Here is a 15,757-nt window from a genome sequence, read left to right on the forward strand (position 1 = left end):
CATCAGGATCAATCCTAGCAATCTGTTACGGCTCCCACATGCGACTGGATCATAATCGAGGCCATTGATCTTGTGGATCATTGTGAGGTGATGATCGACCCCAACTCACATTGTGCTGTTTCTGTGGATCATTGTGAGGTGATCGACCCCAATCCACATGTCCTGTTCCCATGCCAAACTGACACCCCTACAGCGCATACAAGATCAGCGGTTTAGCTTCTTGTAGGGCTGGCAACGGGGCGGGGCCGGATGTTGGGGTCCCCTACTCCTTCCCCTCTGCGGGGAATTTTCCCCCTCCCCACTGCGGGGATGGTGGGGAATCCCCCTCCCCTCCCCACGGGGAATATCTAATCCCCATCCCCTCCCCTTCCCCGCCCCGCATCATTCGGGGACAATCACTTTACTTTCTTATTTTACTTTGTTAAATGTTAAGTTTAAAACTAAAGATTTGCTAGGGACAATCACTTCAGGCATGTTGCGGCTTGGCTGTTGCATGTGAGAGTAGCCACACAACCCACATAGGCTAAGATTTTGTCTTTTTCATTTTATTAACCTGGGGACAAAGGTGGTTGCTCTCAGATTCATTTAATTGATCACTAGTCCTTAGCAGATCCCTAATTCCCAATCCCACTTGCCAAAAAGTACTGTACGTGCCACACCATAGGAAGATCCAAACTGTCCATTTTATGGGCACACCATACTACCATAGGCATAGGATGATCCAAACCTTCCACTTGATGGGCACATTGTAGGATGATCCAAACCTTCCACTTGATGGGCACATTGTAGGATGATCCAAACTGTCCATTTGATGGGCCACAATCTATTTACGTTGTGGCCCATCAAATGGACAGTTTGGATGATCTATGGTGTGGCCTGTAAAGTACTTTTAAATTGTAGCCTATCAAATGGACGGTTTGGATCCTATGGCGTAGCCCATACATTACTTTTTGAAAAATAATGTACTATACGAGCGCACACCATATAAAATCTCATCACTCATCAGAGAGATGTTGCCTTTATTTGGGGCAGGGAGATTTTCAAAGAATTTAATGTTGCCTTACAGTGATGGTTCGAGGGAGAGATTTTAGGGATTTCTAAGGGTAATATACTAATATAATGAGGGACAATGCCCAATGGATTATGGGTAAAAGAAAACATAAAAAGTTATGTGAGGGTCAAAACTGTATTAATGGAAATTATGAAAATTTTGAGAGAATCTTGTAGATATGTTTTGATCCAAGGGGTTTCTAGTAGTTTTCCCAAAAAAAAAAAAAAACACTTAAAAAATACAAGAAAAAAATGGCATTAATGCGGGGCGGGGCGGGGCCAACTCGCACCGGAGAATTTTTTAAATCCGCTTCCCCTTCCCCTTCCTTCCTCACTCAAATTGGGGAATCCCCTCCTCCTCAAGCGGGGCAGGGCAGATCCCCGCTTTTCCAGGTGAAATTGCCAACCCTAGCTTCTTGTGGATCAAGAGGCTAGGATCATCTGAACCATTGGTGCAAATGGCAATGGCTGACCTGACCTGCATTCCAATGTTGAATCAACGGCCGATGACATCCATTTGACTCATATGGGCCAAAAAGAGTGGCTTTAAGATAAGAGACTTACAAGGTGCTTTGGCAGATATGGGCCAACAACAGTGGCTTTAAGGAAAGAGACTTACAAGGTGCTGCAGAGTGCACTTTTAAGGCGCTACCATTGGATCAAATATCAAGCGGTGGTACTTCTGTTGTTACCCAGTGGATTCGTGCTTGACTGGACCCTTGATTGGAACCAAAAGCAACCACCAAAGGTAGCCACCAATTATCAAGCGGTGGTACTTCTGTCGTCACCCAGTGGATTCGTGCTTGACTGGACCCTTGATTGGAACCAAAGGTAACCACCCTTGATTGGACCCTGGATTCGTGCTTGACTGGACCCTTGATTGGAACCAACGGTAACCACCCATCTTCGGTTCTTGAGTCATTCCACAATGGCCATCCAAGTGTGGTCGAGCAAGCAGGTTTCCCCAAGGGAGGGGAAGCCGTTTTCAGTCTCTACTCGCCGTCCTCTATCTAGTCAGATCGGGGATAAACAATTCCTATAGCGCATTCACCATATTATTTCTTGGCGGGAAAAAACCCTAGCTCCATCTTAGCTTTTTTCAAATTTTAACCAACAAACTAATTTACAAGGGGAAACTGCATAACAATGTACTTTGAAAAGAAAAAAAACACTAGCTAATTACAAGAAAAATAACTGCATAACAATGTACTTTGAAAAGGGAAACAAAAAAAATAAAAAATCTCACAAGGTATGAGATGTGACTAGAATGCATTAGATGAGATCTAAAATCAATGGCCGGTTAAAACACTTCCCTTCATGGGTCCTGAAAATTTTAAGTTGGGTATTTGAAATCCTCTTGAGCACCATAGCTTCTTTGCTGAAAAGGAAAATCAATCTTCCAAAGCCAAAATTCCTGCTCCAGTTCTTCAAATAGTCTTAATATTCTAAAATATAGGAAATTCATTGCTGCTCTGAATATTTGTGAATTTTCTAAAATTGGGCTTCGCCTGTACTCAATGATCCAAGTATTTGGCTCCAAGTGCACGGCCGAGGCAGTCCATTTTCTATTGATCCATGAACTGTTCACCTTCCGATCAAAGCGCTCCATCTTCCCTTCTGGCCACTGATAAAAACGAGAATAAAAAAAAATAAAAAAAATCAATATTTGCGCTCCATTTTTTTTTGGGAAATGTTATCAGCACTACTGTATTTTGATGAGGGCACTCCTCACTTGATTCAAAGTAGGGGTGACCAACCGGTTCGGTTCTCTGTCCTTGGTAACTTTTTAGTTCGGTTCTTGGTTCCCGGTTCTGTGAACTGTAAGACCGAACCGAACCGGACTACATAGTAGGACCGAACCGAACCGGACCGAACCGTCCATTAGATGGGCCACAGTCTAAATAGGTTGTGCTCCAAAAATCATTTCCATAGGTTGATCCTAACCCTCCGATCTGATGTTAGAGTGTTAATCCTAACCCTCTATAGATCAGAGGGTTATGATCCTATGGTGAGGCTCATACCTATGGAAATGATTTTTGGGGCACAACCTATTTAAACTCGCCCATCTAATGGACATTTTGGTTCATCCTATGGTGCGGGTCATGCTGTACTTTTAATAAAGTGAGGTGTGCCCTCATCAAAATACAGCACTGCTGATAACATCTCCCTTTTTTTTATCAGTTCTTTAAAAATGCTTTTACCTTACAAAACCAAACAAAAATAACTGCAACTCCACATTTTGGTTGGAGTCACATTTATCCTTATTTTTTGAAGAACTCTTTTTTGAGATGGGGAGTATTATGAATAACAGTGACAAATAATAGATTAACTTTTAGCCTGAATATTATATGGAATCAAGAACAATATAATATAAAGGATAATAAAATTCAACGGTTTAGATTTTCTTGGAAGAACCCCTAAGCAAGGTTTGATCCGATCAAGATTTTCTTAACTGCAATGGACCATACTTATGATCACGGTTCGGATCAACGGATCTGATGTCATCCACTTAACAGCCACAGTCTCCTTAGTAATTTTCTTTTAGTAATTATAGAGTGGTGGGCCAAGAAAAACATGGGTCCATTGCATTATATAGTGGGGTCCCACCTTGCCCAAAAAATATGTATAAATGTAGCCATGTAACATACCTCTGTAATTCTGCCGGATAAAATGGTGAATGATCGGGAAGAAAAGCCGGCTACAAGTAATCCGGCGGTCTGCAAAGGCCATCCCCATATGATCACTTCCTCGGCGGCCGACTTGTACAGTATACAGCGTGACCGTAACAACCGGAATCCGTCCTACATTGGGTTTTAATTTCACGGAGAATTAATAGTCGATATCTTCGCAGAAATACATCAAATTAAAGTAGCAAAAAACAAGTAAAGATTTGAGTGTCATTATCAAAACAGGAGTGCTGATATCATATCCCTTAGAAAAGTGTAAATTAAACCTCTGCTAATTGCAAGAAGAAGATGTTCCAAAGCAGAATAGCTGCATTTTGGAGAAGTTATAAGCATTGCATGATTAGCATTTTTTGATTTATTTGTGATTCAAAACAAGACAATGGACGATTCAGATCATCCAAAGTGAGATGCAACCTCATTGCAATATAGCGAGGCATCGAACATGTGGACCCCACCTTTGGTTGATCTGAACCTACATAAATTTAAAGATCCAAACCATTCATTTATTGGGGCCCATCGTAAGTGGGCTGCGCCCCAAAAATCATCTCCTTAGGATAATCCCACATGTTTTAAAGATCCAAACCATTTATTTATTGGGCCTCATCGTAAGTAGGCTGTGCCCCAAAATTCATCTTTGCAGGATAATCTTAGCCCTCCGATCATAGAGGGTTTTATAATGTGTTCTTCCTCTAGAAATCGGAGGGTTAGGATCATTCTATAGATTGTGGCACGACATATTTAAGTTCGGGCCCAACAAATGAATGGTTTGGATCTTCAAATATTGTAGGTCCCACTGTAATTTTTGAAAAATACACGCATAATCCCCTTGCTTTTGGTATTGGCAGCCCTTCTTTATTTTCAGCTTCTTTGAGTGGCTGTTGATAGGTTGTTGGAAACTGTAACAGCCAACCGGGAAATGGGTAACCATAGCTAGGGCTTCCCATATCAAAACAAGGGAGTGCGGATAACTATAATTTTCCTAAATTAAAAGCTAGCTACTGATATTGACACTACCGTGTTTTAATAATTGCACTAAACCACCTTGTCTTTTCCTCTTTAATCGGCTAAAGAGATTTTTTGAGAATTGTGATAACTTTTGCAATCGGTTAAATAGTAAAACACAAGGTGAGTTAGTGCAATTATCAAAACATGGTAGTGCGAATATCAATTACGATAAAAAGAGTTTCAAAAAAGAAATGAGAAATTTGATTACCGAACAGTAAAAAAAAACCCAAAAGAGAAACAAATTGCATAGTAATTAAAATAGCTTAAAAATTACCTGATTCAATTCCCATATAGAATCAGCATCACTGCAATTTGAAACCCTACCATGAACAATCTCCCCTAACTTCCTTTCAAAAACCCCCAATCTCCCTTTCAAATTTTCCACCCCCCCACATTCCTCAGTCACCCCCCTCACAATCTCATGCGACAAATTCAATCTAAAAATTCCAGAAACCACCCATGGAAAACCAAAATCCAAAGCAAAAATCAAGCTCAAACCCAATACAAATCTCCAAAAAACAGACCCAATATTCCAAGATTCACCCCCTTTCTTCTTGACCACAGGCCTAGATTTCGCAGTCGACCGGAAGGGCGATGCCGGAATGTGAGAAGTGACCGGAATCCGGCGATCGGAAGAATAGGGGGTTTTTGAAGGAGTTGATTTAGGAAGAGAAATCTTTGTTAGAGAGCTTTCTTGGATGCTTGAGGGCATGAGATCTAAGGTTGCTTTGATGCTTGCTAGGCAGATTTCGCAATGGCAATTCGTGTCTTTTCGGCATCCCGGAAAATAAAAGCTCTCCCGGGGAGTCTCCGATCGGTCACCGGAGAATGGGGATTTCATTGAAGATGTTAACACAATTTTCTTCATGGTTGCTCTGCTTTGTGGTTCTCTTTTTGTTTGTTTGTTTTTTATCTTTTTGTCTAGGTTATTTATTTTAGAGACGTTAGGGATTTGAAATTCAAATGCAACGGTCGGAAATATTGGACGGACTTGATGGATTTTAGAAGCTACTTTTGAGTTTCTTTTTGGGTCCGTTTTTGGAGATCTTTTCAAATTATTAGATGGGGTCCAAAGTATGGTTGATCCAACCGTTCATCTACTTTACTTCCAATGCAAATGGGGCATGTCTGAAAAATCTTTGAGAAAATAGTAGTGTGGGACCCACCTGGTAGGTGATCCAAACCGTTCATTTGCTGTGCCACAAATGTAAACGGGGTATGCCCTGAAATTGTTTGAGATAGTTGTAGGGTAGGGCCCACCTGCTGGTTGATCCAAACTGTTCATCTACCGTGTCCCTGATGTAAATCGTCTGTGCCCCAAAAATTTTTGAAATTCTTTTAAGCCCAACTGTAGGTTTATCCAAACCGTTCTACTACTGTGCCTCAATGTCAATGGGATGATCCTAACTTCCTTATTTGTCTTATTTTTTACTGAATACCACCAAATCCTCCTAATGGAACTTCACTAGAAACAACCTGCTGTGTACCTAACCAATAGGCTACAAGGCAAAATTCCAAAAATTGAGTTAAAAAATAGTGAATAAATTAGGTAAATAAAAAAATCAAATATAAAGAGAAGGAATCTGACCCTTTTTTATATTGGTAATTTCTTTGTTTCAAACATTTCGGCCTAAAAGTAAGAGGATTGAGAATATCAATGAATAGGAGTTCATATGTCATCTCCAGTGGTAATTTCTATGTTTCACACATCTCGGCTTAAAAGTAAGAGGATTGGGAATATCAATGAATAGGAGTTCATATGCCATCTCTCTCTCTCTCTCTCTCTCTCTCTCTCAGACACACACTGTTACGCATCTGCCGAATCAGTTGGAGTATTGAGCCGTTAGTATTTTAAATTCTAGAGTTAAGTAGAAATAGCAAAATAAGTCTTGTGGATAAGTTTCCTAGAGTCCAGTAGAAATAAATCTTGTGGACAGGTTAGGACTTGGTCTTCCTACTATTTTGCACAGCCAGTTAGTTTAGTCTCCCTTTATAATTGGTAGCTGATATTTGTTTCCTCTTATTTAGCAATTTGTTAGCTGTTTACCTATTTTTCTGGGATGTAACCGTTGCAATGGAACTCTATTTAAAAGAGTCCAAATAATGAATGAAGGGCATCGATCAAATATCTCACATTTTGTGTTGCTTTGGAGGCTTGGGTTTCCTCGAACTAACCCTCTGTTCTTCTTAATTTCTTGTTTCTTTTATCTACTTTCACAATAGGGAAGGGAACTCTACCACACACACACTTAATTGTTCTCTTGTATCACCAAACTCCACTTAGAAATTGGTGGGAACAGTTGATGACCCATAGAGAAAGATTGAGAAAAGAGAGGATCATTTCTATTTTGCAGTACTATATATATTGGCAGAGGCTATTGTAATTTCTAAAAAACTTTCAACTGCCAGTAAAAAAAGAGGGCCTATCAAAAAACCAAGGAGTGTAGATATCATTTCTTCCTTTGTTTTCAAACTTGGTTCAATGGCTCTCTGACTCTCTTAGTTCTTACATATTTAGATAAAATACATGTTAGACTACGGGAACCCTCTATGTACTGTTGCTGGAGATTATGGTGGCCAACGTCATGTTCTACATTAAGATACTTAAAGTTCAGCCATAATGGAGTGGGCATAACCTTTTTCTATTTTATAATACTTAAATATCTTAATATATTTTTTTCGAGGGTTCAAACCTTTATTTACTATTTTCTTTAGAAAAAAATGTCCATTAACTACCAAAAAAATAATTAAATTTAAATATTAAATGCATATTCATGAGGATTTTTTAGGTTTATAATAATTGTTTCACAACATAGACACGGCCCGAATACCAGAATATGTCCAAAGCAAATTCTAATAGACTCGGCCCTACACAATCGAGTACTCAGTTGACATGGTCATAACTCGGAAGAGTTAAAAAGAGTTTTGATTGACTTTCTGGGTAAAACACGGACTCGAACAAGAATTCAACCAAGGTGAGTGAGAGTCGACTCAGGTGAGTCAACTCGGACGATTCGAGTCTGATATGGGGGAGTTTGGAAACTATGCTTATGATGGTTCAAATTTGGGCCCCTTTTCTTTTAGTTTGTAGGTCTCGTGAGCCCCCTGCCATCACCATCTCTTATATGATGATCAAAAGATTCACTCATTTCCATTTTTCGCAAGCAGTATTCCACATGGGGTCATTTTCAATATGAGGAAAGTGTTTCTAGTCCGGCCGACTAGAGATTATTCTCTAGTCCGCCACCCAAAAACACATGGGTCCTACATATTTTGTGGTGATCTAAAGCATTCATTTGATAGGCCTCATCATAGAGACGGTATCCACAAGAAATTAGCTTCATAGGATCATCCCAACCCTATGATTTGTAGAGCTTAAAATAGACGGCTATAAACTGCCACAAATCTGTCCATTTTTTAACTCCACAAATCGAAGGGTTAAGAAGATCCTAAGGGAAGGGTTAAGAAGATCCTATGAAGCTGAATTTTTGTGGACATCCTATCTATGATGAGGCCTATCAAATGAATGCTTTAGATCACCACAAAATATGTGGGACCCATGTGTTTTTGGGTGGCGGACTAGAGAATGATCTCTAGTCGGCCGGACTAGAAACACTTTCCTCTTTCAATATGTATCATGCCCCCTAATCCAGTATGAAACAAAGGAGAAATTTTTCTGTAAAAGAGATGGTGGTTTGTACTTTGTAGTATTGTACCAAAAAAGTGGGTGGAAATACCATTTTCCAAAAGATTTTTTTTTGTTAAACATCAAATTCTCTGTTTCCACTTCCCAAATATATTCTAATATTTTTTTTCCTAAAGCTGCTGAAATTTCGTGAATTATAAGATTACTTTGTTTCCTCTTTCATTAACACAAATGCAATATGTGAAGTTATCATGGTGTGTTTACAAATGGCTAAAGTGAAAGAAAACAACTGTTTTTTTTTTCCTTTTTTGATAGACATATCAAGCAAAAAAGAAGAAGAAAAGCTTAAAAGGGGAGATGAAGAAAATCAGTGGCAACGTTTTCAGAAATACACATATTTTGCAAGTGAAAAATAAAAATAAAAATAAAAATAGGGAGATGAAGGAAACCACTAGCAAAGTTTAAGAAATACGCATATTCTACTGGCGAAAAATCTACAAAAAATACCAAAAAGTGGGATGAAAACCAGTACCAAAGTCTTTAGAAATACCCATATTTTGATGCAAAGACAATTTGTTTGAAAAGAAAAAAGAATAGAATCAAATAATTCAGTACATAGGAAAAAGAAAACCAATTTTCTGTAGTCAATCTTAGTTATTTCTACTAATTTAATCTACTTGCTTTGAAAACTTTCGAGTTCTACACGAGGAATTCAAGAACATATATACCATCTAAACAAAACTGGAGTGAAGCCTCAAACTCCATTATGATCGGATCCTATGTACAAAACAAGAAAAAAAAGAAAAACCCCAAGACAGGTTTGAGATTATTCAAAGAGGAAACTTGTTCTAGTTAGAAAACTTAAACTTGTTTCTTCGATGATGATGAATCTCCTGACCGCCTCCTAAGCATCTGCTTCATCCCATCGGAAACTCGAACCGCCGGGTTCGACTTGAATTTCCTACAAAAGGACATGTGAGCCTTCAAAGCCTCTTCAACCCCATAATTCTTCTTCTTCCCTCCTTTACTCACCTCATCTCTCACTGCTTCCGCGCACAACCCGCACAGCCATTTCCCCTCAAAGTTTGCCTTCACATCACTTATGTAATCTTGGGTGCAATCCTCTTTCAACCCACAACACTCGCACTTCACTGATTCGATATCCATATGGATCTCCGAGGAAGATTCGAGTTGCTAAACGATTATCAGAAGCTCGTCGGCCGATTATTTATCTATAATTGAAACTATCTGGTCAGTTCTTGTGGGAAGGAGGTTTTGAGGTTAGATGTGTGTGTTTTTTTCCTTTTATGGTGGGAAAGTTGTAGGGAAATCTGCCATAATTTGCTCCATGTTCTAAGGGGGTAGAAAATGAGAAAATGTGGTTGGGTTGGTGGGTCATATGGTTGGCCTTTTTCTTGTATTTAAACTTATTGATTGGGCTACGGGAGTTGAGAATTGGATTCTGTAGCCAATGTCATTTCTTTGAGTTTTGTCACATCGGGTAGTTTTTGTTTATTGAGTGGCAGTTTGTTTCTGTTGACATGGTGGTAGCTTGTCTTGGCTTGGTTTGGCTGAGCTTGGCTTGACTACAGTTAGGGTTTGGGTTTGACTGAATTGGACTGTGTGACTCTTGTTGACTCTCTCTCTCTCTCTATGTGTGTGTGTGTGTCTGTGTGTCTTTGTGGGTGGGTAAAGGATATTTTTGTTACAAATAGGCCCCGTTTCTTTCGACTTAAAACTGGATGTAAAATTTGTTTTATGTTCATTTTTATAACATGAAAAAATTTTAATTTACGTCCATTTTTCGTCAAAAGAAATTAAATGGGCCAGAGAAATGTTATATTCGCCCCTTTTTCTTACTTTGGGAACCCACTTGTAGTCTAAAAGGGTAGTCATAAATACACTAGAGGGGGCTGGGCAGGGAAGAAAAGCAAGCGAATAAATCACTTCCCTTACGCTTCATTTCTTTGACATAAAATGGGTGTAAAATAAAGTTTATGCCCATTTTTCCACTTAAAATAGGCATGGAATTAGTTTATGGCCATTTTACTTGGAAGAAAAAAGAAAGAGCTTAAGTAAATATTTGTGAAAATGCCTAATTTTAAGGGTGGCAATTGACTATGATGATCTAAAAGAATTGTCTTTCTATGCAACAGATGACTTTCTAGTAATATTCTAGGCAAATCTGGTTTAACAAGACATTTCTTTTCACAGTATGTAAGCCCTAGCGCTCATCTTTAAAATTATTGAGTAAAACAAATTGCCAAATAATTTATAAGCATGCGCAGTTAAAAGAATGCAAGAAAGTTGAAAATTCAAACGAGACTCTCATAACTTTTATTTCGGCCGTTGGATCGAGGCTTATCTTATCAGCTGAACTCTGGATGAGTTCCACAATGATTGGATTGAGGGTTGGGTTATCAAAAATTTTCCTAGGATCAAGATGGTGGTATCTTATTTTTCTTTTTCATTATTTTTGGTAAATTTCGTTCTTAAGGGAGTTAAAGGATTTTGAGTCTACTCTTTGTAAAGAAGTCTTCTTTTAGTATTTAAATTCTAACAAAGTATTCGGATAATTTTTGGATATTTACTAATTTTGGTAAAAATTTCTATACATGGTTGAAACCCACATCCATACTGCTACTTTTCTCTTGACTTGAATAATAAATAACTATATTTTTGGGAGATGATATTTTCACCCCTGCATTACACGCACGCTCCCCTTATAACGTGATTTGACGTCAAAAAGCGTTAAAGTTGCTCACTTTTCACGTCAAATCACACTATAAGGGAAGCGTGCGTGTAATGCAGGGGGAGTGAAAATATCGTCGCTCATATTTTTTTTTAGATTGAAGGCATTCTTGAGGTTAGAGAAGTGTTATTCACTTCTTTATATTTCTTTGCTAATTCTGTTAATATATCTTTTGGTAAAGAAAATCAAAATTTAAATTGAATTCAATTTCAACTTGAGAATTGAGAGGTTATATACTTATAATGTTTGTATAAATATACTTTTAAGACGGGTTACATGGTAAAATCAAGACTATAGAAACATGAGGAAGTCTAAATTGAAGGGAGCCCTTGCAAAAAAGAGGTGAAAGGGCTCTCCTATTGGCCGCACATCACCATCATTCATTAATAACCGCTGAAAAGTCAAACATGATGGTGATGTGCAGCCAATGGGGGAGCCCTTTCACCTATTTTTTACACAGGCAACCATGTTAGACGTACAACAGCCCCATCACGAACCATTCCAAATATTAGTAAGACAACAAATCACTAAGCGCCATGAATGAATAGGTGTTTTTTTTTTTGTCATTTTGTGTGATTTCATAGGCATATAAAACATAGATCATTATATTCAAGAATCAAACTGTTTCCCCAGAAAAAGAAAAAGGAGAAAGAAAGTAGGAAAAAAACAAGCAATTTTTAGCACAAGACAAGTGGATTTCACATTTTTTATGTGAAAATGTGTGCTTTTACAATTGTCAAGAGGTAAAAAAAAATTCAAAGTTTGAAATATAAGGTATTTTAAAATTACAAAAGTATTACATCTATAAGGCTCTGTTCACTTGTTTTCTAGCTGCAGGAAAAGAAAAGAAAGGAAAAGATTCTGACATGGAAAACTGGAAAAGAAAGGAAAAGAAACTGTGAGAAAATTTCGTTGTTCACTTGGCCGAGAAAGGAAAAGAAAGTATGCAGGCAAAGTGGTTTTCTCAGGAAAGTGATTTTCTCATGCTTTTGGTGAGAAAATTTAGAAGGAAAATGCAAGAAAGTTGGTTTTCCACGTCATTATTTATATTTTCTACCTGTGTAATTCTGCTTTCCTGAGAAAGCATGTGAACGGCGGAAAATGTCAAATCATGTCTAATCACAGGAAAATTTGACTTACATTCTTCTCCTTTCCTTTCTCAAGAAGGCAAGTAAACAGACCTTAAGGTATTCGATAGCTATAGAGAATTTAAATGTATAAGATATTTAATGGCTATAAAAGAGTGATGATATTTTCACTCCCCCTCCCCTTATAACGTGATTTGACGTCAAAAAGCGTTAAAGTCACCCACTTTTCACGTCAAATCACCTTATAAGGGGAGCATGCGTGTAATGCAGGGGGGGAGTGAAAATATCATCTCCCTAAAGTTGTATTTAGTGAGGTTACATCCGAGGCTCGTCAATTCCTGGTTGAAAAAACAAAGGTTTTGATACTGGCACTCCTCTCTTCACCTTTTACTTTTTTCTGGGTACTAAAATATAGAAGAGTTCAATATCAAAATAAGAGATGGAGGATATTATCTCCATAAAGGAAATTATGTTTTTCCTGATCTACTCTTATAGGGTTTGAATTCCCATCACAGAGGTTATTTTCACTTGTGTCATTTCAAATTGACAGGTGGCATCTTATAATTGGCTCAGCTCATGAAAATTAAGTTTTTATTATAAGCTATTATAAGAATTTCTTAGGAATTCACATTGATTATTGTTATATTATAATATATAATAAACATCAATAATTGGATAGTTTCTCGAAGATTGGCCTGTTTTGTTACAAATAAACAAAGGGCAGTGATAAATCGACCCCCCAAAATGATAAATCGACTCCTCATGTGTCTATCTCTCTCTCCTTTCTCTCTCTAACCCAGAGGAGAGAGAAAGACACATGGGGAGTCGATTTATCATATTTGGGAGTCGATTTATCACTCCAGATAAACAAATGAGAACTACTTGTTAAATTAATTAGCCTAAAAGAAAGCAAATTATTTGTAGGAGTTGATATCCGAACTCCCTTGTCTTGTTATCGGCACCCCTCTTCTTATTTATACAAGTGACTTGATTGGTTGTTGATAGCCTGTCAGGAATTAATGTCAATCAATGATAAAAGTGTAAAATAAAGAGGCGAGTGGGGGTATCAAAACAAGGGTGTGCCGACATCAGCTTCCTTATTTGTTGGTAGCTGTTTGAAATGGTAGAGCCTGATACAATTTTCCCTTTGTGTCAAACCTAAGGTGTGCCAATATCAATTCTAGACCATTGTTCGGTGTATTTATGTCTTATCTTTTTACACTTGAAGGGGGTGGCCCAGGGAAGAAAAGGAGGTGATTATATCACTTCCCTATTATGTAGCTATCAAATATTGGACACTTTAAAGCAATGTTTAAAAACTCCTTGACTCGGCAAGGAACTCGCCCGAGTCGACTCCTTTTTACCTCGGCCGCATTCCGCGTTTCACCACATTCGCGTTCCGCGTTTTGCCTTATAGAGTCAATAAACTACTTTGACTCTCCCGAGTTATGACCTTGTCAACCGTGTTAATCGCGTTCTTGGCCGCATCCGCGCCGAGTCAACAAGGATTTTTCTTGGCCGCGTTCCGCGTCAAATCCGCTTTTTTAAACACTACTTTAAAGATCCAATCATCCACCTGGACAATCTATCAGGCGTGGGGTTGGATAATGATTTTGTGGCCCAAAAATTTTGGTGACGCCCAACCAATGGAGGCACCCTTTCAGCTGATTTTAAGGGGGCGCCCTTGAGTTTAGCATACCTCTTAGTTTTAATGTGAAATCCAATAATGAAAAAGCAAGGAATTCTGAAAAAGTTTTTTCTTCCCAAAGTTTTTGGGAAACATGGTGCAATCCAAACCTGGCCATAAACAAAATAAATAAACAAATACAAGGTTCAAATGGATTAAAATTTTCTTCAAAAAAAATGGGAAAATGCTTTATTTAATTTAGAAAAAAATAAGTTCATCACGGGCTGGAAAACTCACTTCTGAGAGAAAAATTTACTATTGATCCAAACAACCCTAAATAAAACCAAAGGGCCTCTTTAGATGCCACCAAAATAAATCCTTATTTATATATAAAAAATAAATCCTTAGTTATATATAAAGTAAGAGAATGCTAAACTGAAGGGCGGCCTTGCAAAAATTAGCTGCAAGGGCACCCTTCAGTTTAGCATTCCCCACCTCTTTTAGGGTTTATTATTTTCGATGGAAATGGATTTAAAATGGGCTTAAGCAACTCACATTATTGGGCTACTGATGGGACCCACCCAATCTGATATGGACGCCCCTCTTGGTTTGTAATGGGTCCCCCTGGGTTTGTTGATTTGGTGAGCTATTACGTTGATGATCCAAACCATTCATTTGTTGGACCTCACTATAGACTGGGTGGGCCTTTCACTAATCAAAGTGATGGCGTCTGAATCCGGGTCGGTGATCGCGCGGTCGGTAGAGGGCCCCCACGGGGTCTGCAATCACAAACAAAGGGGGTCAGGGGGTCCGGGGTGGGTCCCGGACGACCACTTCGACACCCAAGTCAGATCCTTCGACCAATCAATATAAATAACAGCGAGAAGGGGAAGGGGTTTTGATCAGGGTTACCAGGGCCAACGCGCAGGCTCCTTTCTGGGTGTGTGAATGAGTGGGTCGGAGGGGACTAGCAGGGAGAGTAGGATTGCGTTCCTAATCTCCTCTGTTGTTGCCTCGCCTCTTTTTCCGGTTGCTTTTTGCGGGGCTGAGAATGGAGGAAGTCCTTTCCAAAAAATGTGTATCCTTCTCTTCTTCCTTTCCCTCCCTTTTAAAGGAGGTGCTCGGCCCTTTTCATCATTATGGAGAGAAAGCCTTCCTTTGCAGGATTGGGTCGTTCCCCTGCCTCGCCGGCGCGTGTGGCTTTGCCGGCCATTTCCTTCCATAATTTGTGATGATGAGGCCTGGACGGTGACACGTGTCATGTTTGCATGGTCTTTATCATTTTCCAACGTCTTTCTTCATTATGGCTAGGCTCTCCTTGTGCATGGACGACACGTGGCGATATCTGAGAATGACGCCGTATTTGTGTCCCATCATAACTCCCCCTTACTCCTTTGGTCCATTGAATGGGCCAAAGGAGTAACGTTTTGTTCGAGCGACGTCATGATGAGGGCATTTACGAGGACTTCGGGGTACGAGGAGGCGTGCCGTTTTATCCGGCGGCCATCCCCGGGAAGCTGTAGTGTCGTTAGGTGGGTTGCCTTGTTTCGAGGCACCAGGATTCCTTTCTTGAGTTTAAAAAGGGGAATTACCCTGGTGCTTTGTTGTGGCTTTCCGTCCCTCTCCCTTTTTTTGTAGTAGGTGTCCTTTCGTGCCTTCTTCAACAACATGTCCGGTTTTCCTTCGCGAGTTAGGGGCAAGGCCCGTCTTTTTCAGGAATCATCGAGTGACCCCGACTTGTCTTCCGATCCGGAGGAGGATCTTGCGGCTCGTCGGAAGAAGGCTAGGAGGAACCCGGGTTCTTCCTCCGGCTTCCCCCCCTTCGCCTTTCCTCCTTGCCTAGGGAAGACAAATCGTCTCGATCCCGTGTCGCCAGGAAGTGGTCTTTTTTCTCCCGAGTCT

At 39.4% G+C, this 15,757-nt stretch overlaps 2 protein-coding genes across 2 annotated transcripts; both read right to left on the bottom strand.

Annotated features, from left to right (window-relative positions):
* Positions 1–1,507: 1,507 nt before the first annotated feature.
* Positions 1,508–5,647, bottom strand: LOC143887017 (C-8 sterol isomerase). The gene is made up of 3 exons (XM_077391146.1): positions 5,017–5,647; positions 3,699–3,851; positions 1,508–2,674 (listed from the first exon to the last, which is right to left on the bottom strand). Exons 1-3 carry the CDS (start codon positions 5,608–5,610, stop codon positions 2,384–2,386), a joined length of 1,038 nt encoding a protein of 345 aa, XP_077247261.1. The 5' UTR covers positions 5,611–5,647; the 3' UTR covers positions 1,508–2,383.
* Positions 5,648–9,011: 3,364 nt separating this feature from the next.
* Positions 9,012–9,788, bottom strand: LOC143887018 (uncharacterized). Its single transcript, XM_077391148.1, has one exon. The coding sequence runs from the start codon at positions 9,553–9,555 to the stop codon at positions 9,250–9,252; it is 306 nt and encodes a 101-aa protein (XP_077247263.1). The 5' UTR covers positions 9,556–9,788; the 3' UTR covers positions 9,012–9,249.
* Positions 9,789–15,757: the final 5,969 nt, after the last annotated feature.

The sequence above is a fragment of the Tasmannia lanceolata genome, unplaced genomic scaffold, assembly GCF_043159265.1.
Source record: "Tasmannia lanceolata isolate RefF3 unplaced genomic scaffold, GAP_Taslan_0.1 ptg000012l, whole genome shotgun sequence".
NCBI classification, from domain to species: Eukaryota; Viridiplantae; Streptophyta; class Magnoliopsida; order Canellales; family Winteraceae; genus Tasmannia; species Tasmannia lanceolata.

What these genes read in the sequence shown, in the direction of transcription:
- LOC143887017 (XM_077391146.1), bottom strand. Translation starts at nt 5,610, where the DNA reads ATGAAGAAAATTGTGTTAACATCTTCAATGAAATCCCCATTCTCCGGT. An exon ending in CTATATGGGAATTGAATCAG is followed by an intron (nt 3,852 to 5,016) that starts GTAATTTTTAAG and finishes AACCCAATGTAG; the next exon opens with GACGGATTCCGGTTGTTACG. An exon ending in TATCCGGCAGAATTACAGAG is followed by an intron (nt 2,675 to 3,698) that starts GTATGTTACATG and finishes CGTTTTTATCAG; the next exon opens with TGGCCAGAAGGGAAGATGGA.
- LOC143887018 (XM_077391148.1), bottom strand. Translation starts at nt 9,555, where the DNA reads ATGGATATCGAATCAGTGAAGTGCGAGTGTTGTGGGTTGAAAGAGGAT.